This window comes from Babylonia areolata, chromosome 22, assembly GCF_041734735.1.
Source record: "Babylonia areolata isolate BAREFJ2019XMU chromosome 22, ASM4173473v1, whole genome shotgun sequence".
Classification (NCBI taxonomy): Eukaryota; Metazoa; Mollusca; class Gastropoda; order Neogastropoda; family Buccinidae; genus Babylonia; species Babylonia areolata.
In genome coordinates, this window is record NC_134897.1 from 42,371,354 (window position 1) to 42,385,833 (window position 14,480).

Below are 14,480 nucleotides of genomic sequence, written 5' to 3' on the forward strand. Positions count from 1 at the left end.
TACGACTGATTCAGAACAGAACTGTGTGCGTACTTGCGTGAGTAGGTTTATGTGATGTCTAAGAATACTGAGCTCTGTTTATAATTTTGCTGACTTGAATCATTACCCCCCTTGTCTACAGGGTTTAACTGCTGAATGGACAATAAAATATGTCAGTGCCACACCCTCCAAAACCAAGCTTAACTTCTGACTGAACAACAAAGTATGTCCTGCGTCACACAATCCAAAACAATGCTTAACTGCTGAATGAAGAGTAAAATATGTCAATAGTCACACCGTCCAAAGCCATGCTAAACTGCTGATTGGATGACAAAATATGTCCTGCGTCACACCCTCCCAAACCACACACAACTGCTGCATGAACAGTAAAATATGTCAAGAGTCACATGGTCCAAAACCACGCTTAACTGCTGGTTAGACAACAAAATATGCTCTGTATCACACCCTCCAAAACCACGCTTAACTGCTGGTTAGACAACAAAATATGCTTTGTATCACACCCTCCAAAACCACGCTTAACTGCTGGTTAGACAACAAAATATGCTCTGTATCACACCCTCCAAAACCACGCTTAACTGCTGGTTAGACAACAAAATATGCTCTGTATCACACCCTCCAAAACCACGCTTAACTGCTGGTTAGACAACAAAATATGCTCTGTATCACACCCTCCAAAACCACGCTTAACTGCTGGTTAGACAACAAAATATGCTTTGTATCACACCCTCCAAAACCACGCTTAACTGCTGGTTAGACAACAAAATATGCTTTGTATCACACCCTCCAAAACCACGCTTAACTGCTGGTTAGACAACAAAATATGCTTTGTATCACACCCTCCAAAACCACGCTTAACTGCTGGTTAGACAACAAAATATGCTTTGTATCACACCCTCCAAAACCACGCTTAACTGCTGGTTAGACAACAAAATATGCTTTGTATCACACCCTCCAAAACCACACTTAACTGCTGGTTAGACAACAAAATATGCTCTGTATCACACCCTCCAAAACCACGCTTAACTGCTGGTTAGACAACAAAATATGCTCTGTATCACACCCTCCAAAACCACGCTTAACTGCTGGTTAGACAACAAAATATGCTCTGTATCACACCCTCCAAAACCACGCTTAACTGCTGGTTAGACAACAAAATATGCTCTGTATCACACCCTCCAAAACCATGCTTAATTGTTAGTTGGATAACAAAATATATCAATGTCAAGAGTCACACGGTCCAAAACCACGCTTAACTGCTAATTAGACAACAAAATATGCCCGTGCCACACCCTCCAAAACCATGCTTAACTGCTGAATGGATAACAAAATATGTCCTGCGTCACACCCAAACAAACCATGCTTAACCACTGACTACACACCCCTCCCAAACTATGCTTAACTGCTAAAATGGATAACAAAATATATCAGTGTCAGTGTCGCACCATCCACAACCATCTTAACTGCTGATTGGACAACAAAGTATGTCCTGCATCACACTGTCCAAAACCATGCTCAAATATTGACTACACACCCCTCCAAAACCTTACTTAACTGCTGAATGGACAACAAAATATGCCCCTGGGTCACACCCTCCAAAACCATGCTTAACTGCTAAATGAACAGTAAAATATGTCAAGTCACACCATCCAAAACCATGCTTAGCTACTAAATGGACAACAAAATATGCCCTGCGTCACACTGTCCAAAACCATGCTTAACTGCTTTATGAACAGTAAAATATGTCGAGAGTCACACCATTCAAAACTATGCTTAACTGCTGAATGGACAATAAAATATGTTAGTGTCAGTGTCGCACAGTCTAAATCCACATTTAACTGCTGAATGGACAACAGTGTCAGTGTTGCATCCTCTGAAACCATGCATAACTGCTGAATGAAGAGTAAAGCATGTCAAGAGTCGCACTGGCTGGTTGGACGACAAAACAAGCCCTGTGTCACACCCAACAAAACCAACAAAAGCCCCACACACACACCTTCCTCGCTGGACTCTGACTCTGAATAGAAGGACTTGAGGTCCTGCTTCTTCTTGGTGCTGGTCTTGCTGGGCTTCTCCGTCCACACCGGGGGCAGCTCCACGTTGCGCACGGTGGGGTCAGGGGCCGTTTCTGGCCAATCAGGAAGCTCCTGGTACCCTGTTGTCCTCATGTTCAAGACGTGGGACAGCGTGCCCAGCTGGAAGTGGTCCCTGTCTGGAAAGTGCGAGGGGGGAAATCTTACTGACCGTGCAAGCTTATCCAGGTTATATGAAGAAAAACATTGTGTTAAATAAGCTTGAAAGGTAATGAAATGAAATAACAACCACTACACCTACCACCCCAAAATAAAAATAAAATAAAACAAAATACACAACCCATAAAAAAAAGAAAGAAAAAAAAGCCAGCCAAATAAGCCTTGTGTACATACAACAAAGTATACTAAAGAAGTCCTGCTCACATAACTAAAACATACAAATCAAAACATTACAGGGAAGAACAAAAAAAACAACCCCCCCCCCCCCCCCCAAAAAAAAAAAAGGGAAAAAAAAGAAAGAAGAAATTAAGAAATGTCTTTAGAAAAGAAACACAAACCTGCAAACAGATTGTGCCAAGTTAAAAAAAAAAAAAAAAAAAAAAAAAAAAAAAAAAAGATCAAGGCCAAAAAGACATGTCCAGTAAAAAGAACCACCACCAAAGACCAAGAGACAGCAGATACACATCCACCCCTATAGCTAGGCCAACAAACAAAAACACCCCTCTAATAAAACAACCCAACAAACAACAACTCACCTTTGAACTTGGACGCCAGCACAGGCGCAGGCTTTGGGGCCAGGAAGATCTTTTTGGCGTACTTGGAGAAGACACAGCCGTTCTCCCCGGGCAGGACCATCTGACGCAGGAAGCGCGAGCGGTCGCGGATGTCGTAGTTCTGGTCGTACTTGGCGAGGCTGAGCACGTACTGGCACAGCAGCTTGGTCTGCTTGGGGTTGGTGATGCACAGCTTGGTGGCCAGGTTCAGCACCTGTAGCTTCACTATGTCCTCCTGAACACACACACACGCGTGCACCATGCACACACAACATGCACACACACACCATGTACACACACACAAACACACCATGCACACATACACACACACCATGTACACACACACACATAATTAATGCATACACATGCACACACACACGCGCGCGCGCACACACATATCATGCACACACACACATGCACATACACACTCACACACGTACCATACACACACGCAAACACACTATACACAGGTGTTTATTTCTGTCTCTCTTTCTCTGTGTGTGTGTGTGGAAGGGTGGGGGGGAGGGACTGGAGGGATGTGTGTATGTGTGTTATATTTTGTTGTGTTGTTTTGTGTATGCGTGTGTGTTTGTGCATGCTTGCGTACGTGTGCATATGTGTGTGCATGTGCATAGTGTTTGTGTGCGCGTGCATGGTGTTTGTGTATGTGTGTGTGTGTGTGCGCGTGTGAATGTGTGGTGCATGCATGTGTGTGCAAGTGCGTGTATGTGTGCGTGCTTGTGTGTGTGTGAGTGAAGCTTCTTGTCCTCTTGAATAAGAGCCACACACACACTCCAGCAATAAGTTTCTCTCTGTCTGTCTGTGTGACTTTGCCATTAACTTGTGTCTGTCTCTGTGACTTTGCCATTAACTTGTGTCTGTCTCTGTGACTTTGCCATTAACTTGTGTCTTTCTGTGTGACTTTGCCATTAACTTGTGTCTTTCTGTGTGACTTTGCCATTAACTTGTGGCTTTCTGTGTGACTTTGCCATTAACTTGTGTCTGTCTCTGTGACTTTGCCATTAACTTGTGTCTTTCTGTGTGACTTTGCCATTAACTTGTGTCTTTCTGTGTGACTTTGCCATTAACTTGTGTCTGTCTCTGTGACTTTGCCATTAACTTGTGTCTTTCTGTGTGACTTTGCCATTAACTTGTGTCTTTCTGTGTGACTTTGCCATTAACTTGTGTCTTTCTCTGTGACTTTGCCATTAACATGTGTCTTTCTGTGTGACTTTGCCATTAACTTGTGTCTGTCTGTGTGACTTTGCCATAAACTTGTGTCTTTCTGTGTGACTTTGCCATTAACATGTGTCTTTCTCTGTGACTTTGCCATTAACTTGTGTCTTTCTGTGTTTAAGAGAAATCTGCACCAACAAAATACATTGTTGAAAACAACAAGATGACAGGACTGAAGCTGTCTGTACAAACCCCTTCACAAAGGGCACACGACTTTGCTGATTCATATTCTACTTCTCGAAAATGGAGTATGGCTGCCAACAATTACATGGCAGTGGTAAAAATGGTCACACACGTGAAACCCTGCTCGTGTTCATTCAAGTGAACTTGGGAGTTGCAGCCCACGAGCGAAGAACAAGATATTCATGTTCTGATTATACCACAGGAAATTCAAGAGTTAGAGCCTTACTTGATGATGGATTCAAACAAATACATTACACATGCTCTCAGAAAGCCTGTTTTAACACACACACACACACGCACACAAACACACAAATCAACTTCCCTCCCCATGTTCATATGTCAGAAACTTGCTCTTCTATTGAATGGATGTTAATCCGATCACGGACACCAGCACACATGCACATTTTCACAACTCTGCTCCCCATTTGAAAAGGTTTTTTTTTTTTAAATCAACACATGTTCATATTTGCTTTCTCCTTCCCTTAACCCTCTCAGTGCCATGAGGCCCTTACTGGCTGCACCACAGATCTCTGCCCATCTTGTGCTGCCTTACCAAGCTTTCCCCAAATACTGTCGTTCTCCTACAACAGTACAAGCTTTTTTTTTTCCCCAAATGTTCTGCGCTATGTCTCCCAAACTCTTCATCATACTCCTTCCCCCCTACCCCCCTCCCGTCTGTTGTCCAGCAAAGGGATACTCTTGTAAATGCTCTCTTCTTCACTCTCATGCTTTTTTCTGATCAATGACTGAAAGTCAGTCCCTCAATACCTGTCTTAAAATCCCCACCCCTCTCCTTCCTTCTCTGAATCATCTCTCTCTCCATTCTTTTTTTTTTTTCAATCATCTTTTTTCTTTTTTTTTTTTTTAGCCAGGACAGATTGGAAAAATATGCCACGCCAAAAATTGTTAATCCTTAAATGAAAACATTTTGAGTTCCGAGTTCTCCCAATTTCTACCTTCCCTTTTCCTCACCTCGCTAGTAAAACTTTTGGCCAGTTTTCGCAGGACGTCCGGCGCAATCTTTGGGACCCGCTCACTGTATTCACCAATGAGCCACAAAATGCTGGCCCGCGCCATGGGCACCGTGATCTTGTCCACCATCCGGGCCATGTGACAGATGATGCCCTTGTGCTCGCTGGGCTGCAAAGAAAACCATCAACCAGTGAACGACTTGTTCCTCCCTGTTGGAATGTTGTGTATCTGTCTCTGATGGGAAGGCTTGTACTTGGAAACATACCTGACATGATTTCACCATGGTGCCCATGTGTCTCTGATAGGAAGGCTCGTACTTGGAAACATACCTGACATGATTTCACCATGGTGCCCATGTGTCTCTGATAGGAAGGCTCGTACTTGGAAACATACCTGACATGATTTCACCATGTTGCACATCTGTCTCTATAACTGACATGATCTCACCATGTTGCACATCTGTCTCTGATGGGAAGGCTCGTACTTGGAAACATAACTGACATGATTTCACCATGGTGCACATCTGTCTCTGATGGGAAGGCTCGTACTTGGAAACATAACTGACATGATCTCACCATGTCGCATATCTGTCTCTGATGGGAAGGCTCGTACTTGGAAACATAACTGACATGATTTCACCATGGTGCACATCTGTCTCTGATGGGATGGCTCGTACTTGGAAACATAACAGACATGATCTCACCACTGTGAATGTGAGAGAGAGTGGGAACAAGGGACAAAGAATAAGCAAGCAAATTGGAGAAGAGAGAGAGAGGGAGATAAAGAGAGAGGGAGAGAGAGAGGGAGAGAAGAGAGGGAGAGAGAGAGCGAGAGGAGAGAGACAGAAGTGAAGCAAGTGAGAGTGAAACACACACATAGCAGCAGAAAAAAAAGGAAAAAAAAACTTCACCTTTGAAAATCAGTTTGAAGTATAATATCTCCAGATAAAACCATCAATATCACATCATATAATGCAGCAGAGTACTCTTAATGGGTACAGTTTCTTTTCTTTCTTTTTTTCTACTGAGATATCGCTGAACTTTATGCTAAAGACTAGGCAATAAATTATCAAATCTTTGCTTCCTTACAATACCACTGTTTATCATTGATGGTTACTGCCCGGCTGACCACACAAGGTCATATCAGGGCTGAAAAGCTGCAAACATTCATCCCAGACAACACATACAAAAAACACCTGGAAAAGAAAATTAGGCACAAGTACACCCATATTTATGCACATAAACTTAGGGACATGCCTCTGGTGTTGACCATTCTGTCAATTTTTCACTACAGGATCAACAAACCTAGCCTGACCACAAGCATCATAATCATTCATTAAATATACAAAATTATATATAATAACAAGTATACAAGACCATAAATTACCAACGGGCAACTAGCACATCATGAGCTTAAATAGAATACAACATAGTAAGAATACCAAGTATCAGGTCCTGAAAAACGAGCCCCTCAAAATATTCAGCTGTCTCGTAAACAATGAGGTGAAAAGCAAAAAGAAAAGGGAAAAGCCAGAAACCAAGAAAAAAAAAAGAGGAAATTTCTAGCTCAGAATTTCTACCAATTATAACAGAAAAAGTCCCCAACGTTCCCACTGGGGGTTTTTCCTTGCAAGGAATCAACACTTTTTGCTTGCACATTATTAGCCTGTTTTTTGGTGTGTGTGTTTTTTTTTTTTTTTTTACCTTTTTTTTGGTTTTGTTTTGGCACCAACTGGCCATCTTCATCAACATCATGCACTTCAATCACTCATTCACTGTTATCATTAACATTACAATAACTAATGTCACACATACACACACACACAAATACAATAACAGCTTGATGATTGAATATCAGTGAATGTTTCTATAACTGAAACTAAAGTTTAATACGCAAGAGAATGCAATTAACATGCTCCCAATACTGAACCTAACATTGTAAACAATATACTCCTGTAAAAATTAACTCAGATGTGTTTTGTTCTTCATAAACAAAACATGTTCCCACAGTTAACCCTTATATACAAGTAGTATTGCAATGTTTTTAATTGCAATGTTTTTAAAAGCGAATATGTGAAATGCTTTTATTTGAGAACATATGTTTAGTACTCTTGTTTAATCAAGTAATCCGCATGTGTGGGGTGGGTGGGTGCGGGTGTGTGCTGATTATCTGGTTGCGGTCTTCCGCAATTTACCTTTATTCTTATCTATTATAATCAATGTGCAGTATAGTAGGCTATGTTTATAATTATATTGAAATAATGTTTCTTAATTCTTTCTGTTTTTACATTAAGAATACTAGTTATTGCCTGCAGTGTGTGGATGTATGTATGAAACGGTGTATGTGATATTTTTTACATTTGTATCTTCGTAATACAGTTATGGTCCCCATGTTGCTTACTTGTCTATGTTGTGATAATGCACCTGACCAAATTTCTCCTGGTGGAGATAATAAAGTTATTCTTATCTTATCTTAGTAATCGCTTACTGTATAATAACCTTAATTTCTCAGATACATTTTTTTCAAAAATGGCCTTCCCAGTCAGAAATAATGCTAAACCCATGCATAGAAAACAAAATAGAAACAAAACCAGGTACCTTATTTCCTCCATTCCAAATAATAAAACCAAAACCAGATTTACCACCAAAATAAACGGACTGTTACACAGGTAAATCAAAATTCAGCTCATTCTGCATCATAACACAAAAATGACTTGTTTCGCATGTGGTTTGATCTGATGATTCCACAACGGATGTGGGCCGATAGTGGAAGTGGTTTTTGTGTTTGAAGGAAACTGTGGCATGAGACAGAGGTAGGTCACCGTGTTGGGCCTGCCTCAGGCATGACAGCCAGATCTGTGGAGCTCCTCCATGCGAGCTATTTCCGGGAGGTTATCGGCCGTAGTTTCGTCTGCTCCGCATAGGCGGATAGTAGTTTGCACAGGACAGGAATGTCAGACCCCTGCCGGAGTCTGCACTAGTTGGGTCACGGTTAAGTATGTGTAATTAAATGACTTGTTTAACCAAAAGAGTAACCAAAAACAAAAGCCTGTAATGACAGGGTAAACAACTTAAGCATACCAAAATAATCTGGACCAAAACATATAGTTATCAAAGTCCATATGGAATAAAAAAAATAATCAAAATTTAACAAACTTAAATATCTTTCAAATCACCCTGTGATCAATGCCCTGTCTACATTTGCAACTTCACAGGAAAAATAAAAGCAGAAACATAATATAACACTATAGACATCACATAATTTTATGTTCAAGAGAGAGAAAGAACCAAATTTATTCAAGACTGCATCATGATAAATCCTACACAGCCACATAAAGTACTATTAAAAAAAACCAAAACACACACAAAACAAAAACAAAACAACAACAACAACAACAAAATAACAAAAAACTGCTCTTTGCAAAAGTGTAGATGTTCAATACCAAATTTGTGAATCTCAATCTTGTTCAGAAAAATGCATACAGTGACTCAGTGACTGGCTGCACTAGTCTTCTGGGTGCTGCACCCTGGGTGGAAATCCACCCAGCAAAGGTACACCATGACAGTGACAAGGAACCAGAGGGATGGAGTCCTACAGAAGGTGAGAGATACACAGACAGGGGAGACAGGAGAGGGGCGTTCAGACAGCTGTAAAAACGGAGGGCAGGGACACAGGGTGGAGCAGTGGAAAGAGAACAACAGAGAGGAGAAATAATAATAATAATAATAATGGTACTTATATAGCGCTGAATCTTGTGTATAGACAAATCTAAGCGCTTTCGCACCAGTCATTCTCACGCACGCATAACTCTAAAACTGGAGAAACTAAAGACGAGGAAGAAGCAGGGAAGGGAGGCTATTTTGGGAAGAGGTGGGTTTTAAGGCCAGACTTGAAAGAGCTGAGTGTGGAGACTTGACTAAGCGAAAGAGGAAGTTCATTCCAATTGCAAGGTCCAGAGACAGAGAAAGAACGGCGGCCAACAGTCGAGAGTCGAGAAATCAAAGCCGAAAGCTGAAAACCCAGACCTCACAGCCCCACTCCAAAAGGGGACTGCAGCCTTCCCACTCCCCAGCACAGCTGTGATACATAAACATGCTCCACCACCAACAGCTTGATTCAACAAGGGACTTCCTCTAATCACCCTCTTCCTGATAACGTCTCTGTATTTCTTCACTTCACTTAGGAACTGCGATTCAGGAAAGCAGCATTATTTTTAAATGTTCATGCATAGCTTCTTTACATTTACTTTACCATTTCCAGAACCCCCCACGCCCCTCCAGTGTTCCATTGGACAGAATCTGTTGTTCATTTCAGGTTTAACTCACATTAACGTTATCAGCCAAGAAGACTCGTATGTATACTAAACAATGAGATATCCCAATTGTGTCCATAAGGAGATTCCATGAGTCGCCGTTTCTTTCAGAATATACTAAAATGAAATAGCTTTTCCCCTATGAATAATCAATCAAAAAATACTTCCTATATGAATGGCAGCACCTTATAAATGTATGTAACATTTTCTTTCATGAAACGAGTAACATTTGACACAGGTACATAATTATATGGAATCAAACTGTTGGTGTGAGCAGGGTTGTCTTTCAATGATCAGCATGCACCATAGCATCCTGTACATTGTGTAAACTATGCCACCAAGAATATACAATGAACACATATAGATAGATATACCCTTTGCTTTTGTGCTTCTTGGGGCTTTGGCAAATGGGAGGAGAACAAATCAATATCATAAACATGTGTCAAAACACCACAAAAATTAGAAAACAGAACAGAATAACAGCACATAGACAATTACAATTCTATTCCACACTAAAATAACACAATCTTTTTTTTCTTTTTTCTTTTTTTTAAAAAGAAAGTAACAACAAAAGATAAGAATAACATGAAGAGCAGGAATACCAAATATGAAAGCACATGTGCAACAGAACAGAAAGTAAAGAAAAATGTAAATTATGAAACACACCAACAGTTGCGGAATTCAGGCAACACAGTCACTAGAAAACACAGCTCATCATTCCTTGAAAAGTTTCAAAATAAAATAATGATGAACCATTCTGAAACATAGCAAACCTGTCAGTAGGAGAAACTACAAAAAAACTCCAAATTTGAGATGCATAAGCAAAAAAAACAGAAAATAACAAATAAATTATGAAAAACCAACACTATCAACTACAACAACAAAAACCACAAACTACACCAACACTAATATTGACCATACAACACACACATCAGACAACCACAAACTACACCAACACTCATACTGACCATACAACACACACATCAGACAACCACAAACTACACCAACACTCACATTGACCATACAACACACACATCAGACAACCACAAACTACACCAACACTCATACTGACCATACAACACACACATCAGACAACCACAAACTACACCACCACTCATACTGACCATACAACACACACATCAGACAACCACAAACTACACCAACACTAATATTGACCATACAACACACACATCAGACAACCACAAACTACACCAACACACATACTGACCATACAACACACACATCAGACAACCACAAACTACACCAACACACATACTGACCATACAACACACACATCAGACAACCACAAACTACACCAACACTCACATTGACCATACAACACACACATCAGACAACCACAAACTACATCAACACTCCTACTGACCATACAACACACACATCAGACAACCACAAACTACACCAACACTCACATTGACCATACAACACACACATCAGACAACCACAAACTACACCAACACTCACACTGACCATACAACACACACATCAGACAACCACAAACTACACCAACACTCACATTGACCATACAACACACACATCAGACAACCACAAACTACACCAACACTCACACTGACCATACAACACACACATCAGACAACCACAAACTACATCAACACTCCTACTGACCATACAACACACACATCAGACAACCACAAACTACACCAACACTCATACTGACCATACAACACACACATCAGACAACCACAAACTACACCAACACTCATACTGACCATACAACACACACATCAGACAACCACAAACTACACCAACACACATACTGACCATACAACACACACATCAGACAACCACAAACTACACCAACACTCATACTGACCATACAACACACACATCAGACAACCACAAACTACACCAACACTCACATTGACCATACAACACACACATCAGACAACCACAAACTACACCAACACTCACATTGACCATACAACACACACATCAGACAACCACAAACTACACCAACACTCACATTGACCATACAACACACACATCAGACAACCACAAACTACACCAACACTCACATTGACCATACAACACACACATCAGACAACCACAAACTACACCAACACTCACACTGACCATACAACACACACATCAGACAACCACAAACTACACCAACACACATACTGACCATACAACACACACATCAGACAACCACAAACTACACCAACACACATACTGACCATACAACACACACATCAGACAACCACAAACTACACCAACACTCACATTGACCATACAACACACACATCAGACAACCACAAACTACACCAACACACATACTGACCATACAACACACACATCAGACAACCACAAACTACACCAACACTCACAATGACCATACAACACACACATCAGACAACCACAAACTACATCAACACTCATACTGACCATACAACACACACATCAGACAACCACAAACTACACCAACACTCATACTGACCATACAACACACACATCAGACAACCACAAACTACACCAACACTCATACTGACCATACAACACACACATCAGACAACCACAAATAATCATTCCTGAGGGTTTTTTTCTGAAACAAAACAATGGCAAAAGTCTTAAAACGTACAGAAGTCTGGAAAGCAGAAACAACAACAGATTCCAAACAGCAAGTGCACTGCAGTTACAAACAGGCACCACGTTACACAAGAGCTTCAGCAACACATAAAGCTCAGCGTAAGTGTAAAGAAGTAAGGAAAGCCAACCTGGCACAGAGAACAGCACTGATCAGAAATGGACTATTTAAAAAAAACAATCAAGCTACATAATTATGTGACCTGGTTGGAGACATAATTTGACAACAAACAAGAACGCCAGAGAATCGACAGACAGGCAGAAAATACGAAAAAAAACTTAGCCGTATGAAGAGCACAGGAACAGGAGTCATGATGGCTGCCGGAAAAAGAGGGCGCTAGCCAGCGGGACAAAGGGGAGGTTACCTACTTCCGGGAGGTTATCGGCTGTAGTTTCGTTTCTCCGCATAGGCGGATAGTAGTTTGCACAGGACAGGAGTCTGCACTAGTTGGGCCATGGCTAAGTATGTGTAATTAAATGGACTAATTAAAAAAAAAAAAAAAAAAGATTTTCAAGACTTCAGACTGGTGCACAGTCCATACAAAGACCCGTAAATTCATTGTTCAACATGTGCAAATATCAAAATAAAGTGTAAATAAAAATTCAACATTGTCTATTTCAGAAAGAAAGCAAAGATGTCACAGAGAATGGTGCTAAAAAAACCAATTTACATTTATCCAGGAGACTACTTACCCGCATCTGTAGCAGTTTCTTGATCACAACCACACTCTCAGCTACCACAGCCTCTGTAGAGGACCAGAAAGTGCGAGTTACAGCAACATAAAACAGCTCAGTAAGGAAAGATTTTACAAAAAAACATATCAATAATGTCAAATGATTTAAATGTGCACATATAATAGTCAACCATTACTGAATATCAATAACTGACATTTCATATATTGTATTTGTATTTCTCTTTTTATCACAACAGATTTCTCTGTGTGAAATTCGGGCTGCTCTCCCCAGGGAGAGCGCATCGCCACACTACAGTGCCACCCATTTTTTAAAATTTTTTCCTGCGTGCAGTTTTATTTGTTTTTCCTATCGAAGTGGATTTTTCTACAGAATTTTGCCAGGAACAACCCTATTGTTGCTGTGGGTTCTTTTACTTGCGCTAAGTGCATGCTGCACACGGGACCTCGGTTTATCGTCTCATCCGAATGACTAGCGTCCACACCACCACTCAAGGTCTAGTGGAGGGGGAGAAAATATCGGCGGCTGAGCCGTGATTTGAACCAGCGTGCTCAGATTCTCTCAACAGTAACAATACTGTACCTTTTGAACACCCGGATGTTTCTGGAACTTCTATATTGATGACATCTCTCTCTCTCTCTATCTCTCTGTGACTCACTGTCCTATCCATCTGTGAATCTTAGTGTTTGGGGGGAGTGAGGGGGTGCTGTCAGTATGTGTGCGCGCGTGTGTGTGTATGAATGTGTGTGCGCTCGCACGTGAGCGGCAGTGTGTGTATGCATGTGTGTGCACGGATGTGGGTGTGTGCGGAGGGCCGGGGGGGGTGTTTTCTTCATTATGTATACAGTTCTGCATGAAAACCTTTTCCTTTCATTTATGTGTGTGCTATTTGTAATAGATGTAGATTAGCAAGGACAGACTGGAAGAATAGGCAATGCCTAAAATCTTAATCCTTGAATAAAAACGTTTTGAGTTCTGAGTTCTGAGTTCACTTCCCAAGCAGATGCGTTACCTCCAGGCCATCACTCCTATAAGGATATAAAGGACAATTCCTAGCTTTCACACATCCAACATCATATGAATCAAAGCATGAAGCTCCAACAGCGATTGCAGTCAGTGAACATGAAAGTCACAATGGTTGCCTTCTGGTAAGGTGTCTACCTAGGAAGAGAGAGAATCTCAGCATACCGTACTGAGTCCTGCACTTGCCAGAATTTCCCCCCCCTCCACTAGACCTTGAGTGGTGGTCTGGACACTAGCCATTCAGATGGTGATAAACTGAGCCCCCCTGTGTCAGCACACATAAAATAACCCACAGCAACAAGAGAGTTGGTCCTGGCAAAATTTCACAGTAAAATCCACTCTATGTGAGCATGTGTGTGTGCATGTACATGGTTGTGTGTGTGACTGAAGCCTGACTACTTTTTCTTTTCTGTTTGTGAGCTGTAAATCCCATGTTCACTCGGATGCATGTCGGCTTTTAAGCCTACGAGCATTCTCTACCCCTGCCAGGTGGGCAGTCATACTCCATTTTTGGCAGGGCTGGTGGGGAGCAGGGGGGAGCGAGCCTGACTGAATGACATATTAGGAAACAAATGATGAGCGCCAAAAAGCAACTCTCAGTCAGCTCTCCCCAGGTAGGCAGCCTGCTGAGCAAAT

The 14,480-nt window shown here is 41.3% G+C and overlaps 1 protein-coding gene across 2 annotated transcripts in view; it reads right to left on the reverse strand.

Annotated features, from left to right (window-relative positions):
* The window catches only part of LOC143296932 (AP-3 complex subunit beta-2-like), a 43,225-nt gene that overhangs the window by 11,311 nt on the left and 17,434 nt on the right, over positions 1-14,480 (reverse strand). For both annotated transcript variants that reach the window (XM_076608960.1, XM_076608959.1), the window contains exons 14-17: positions 12,822-12,874; positions 5,195-5,362; positions 2,786-3,038; positions 1,994-2,209 (exon numbers count right to left, since the gene is read on the reverse strand). In XM_076608960.1, coding sequence (XP_076465075.1) covers positions 1,994-2,209; positions 2,786-3,038; positions 5,195-5,362; positions 12,822-12,874 — 690 coding nt within the window. The remainder of the gene's footprint in view (positions 1-1,993; positions 2,210-2,785; positions 3,039-5,194; positions 5,363-12,821; positions 12,875-14,480) is intronic.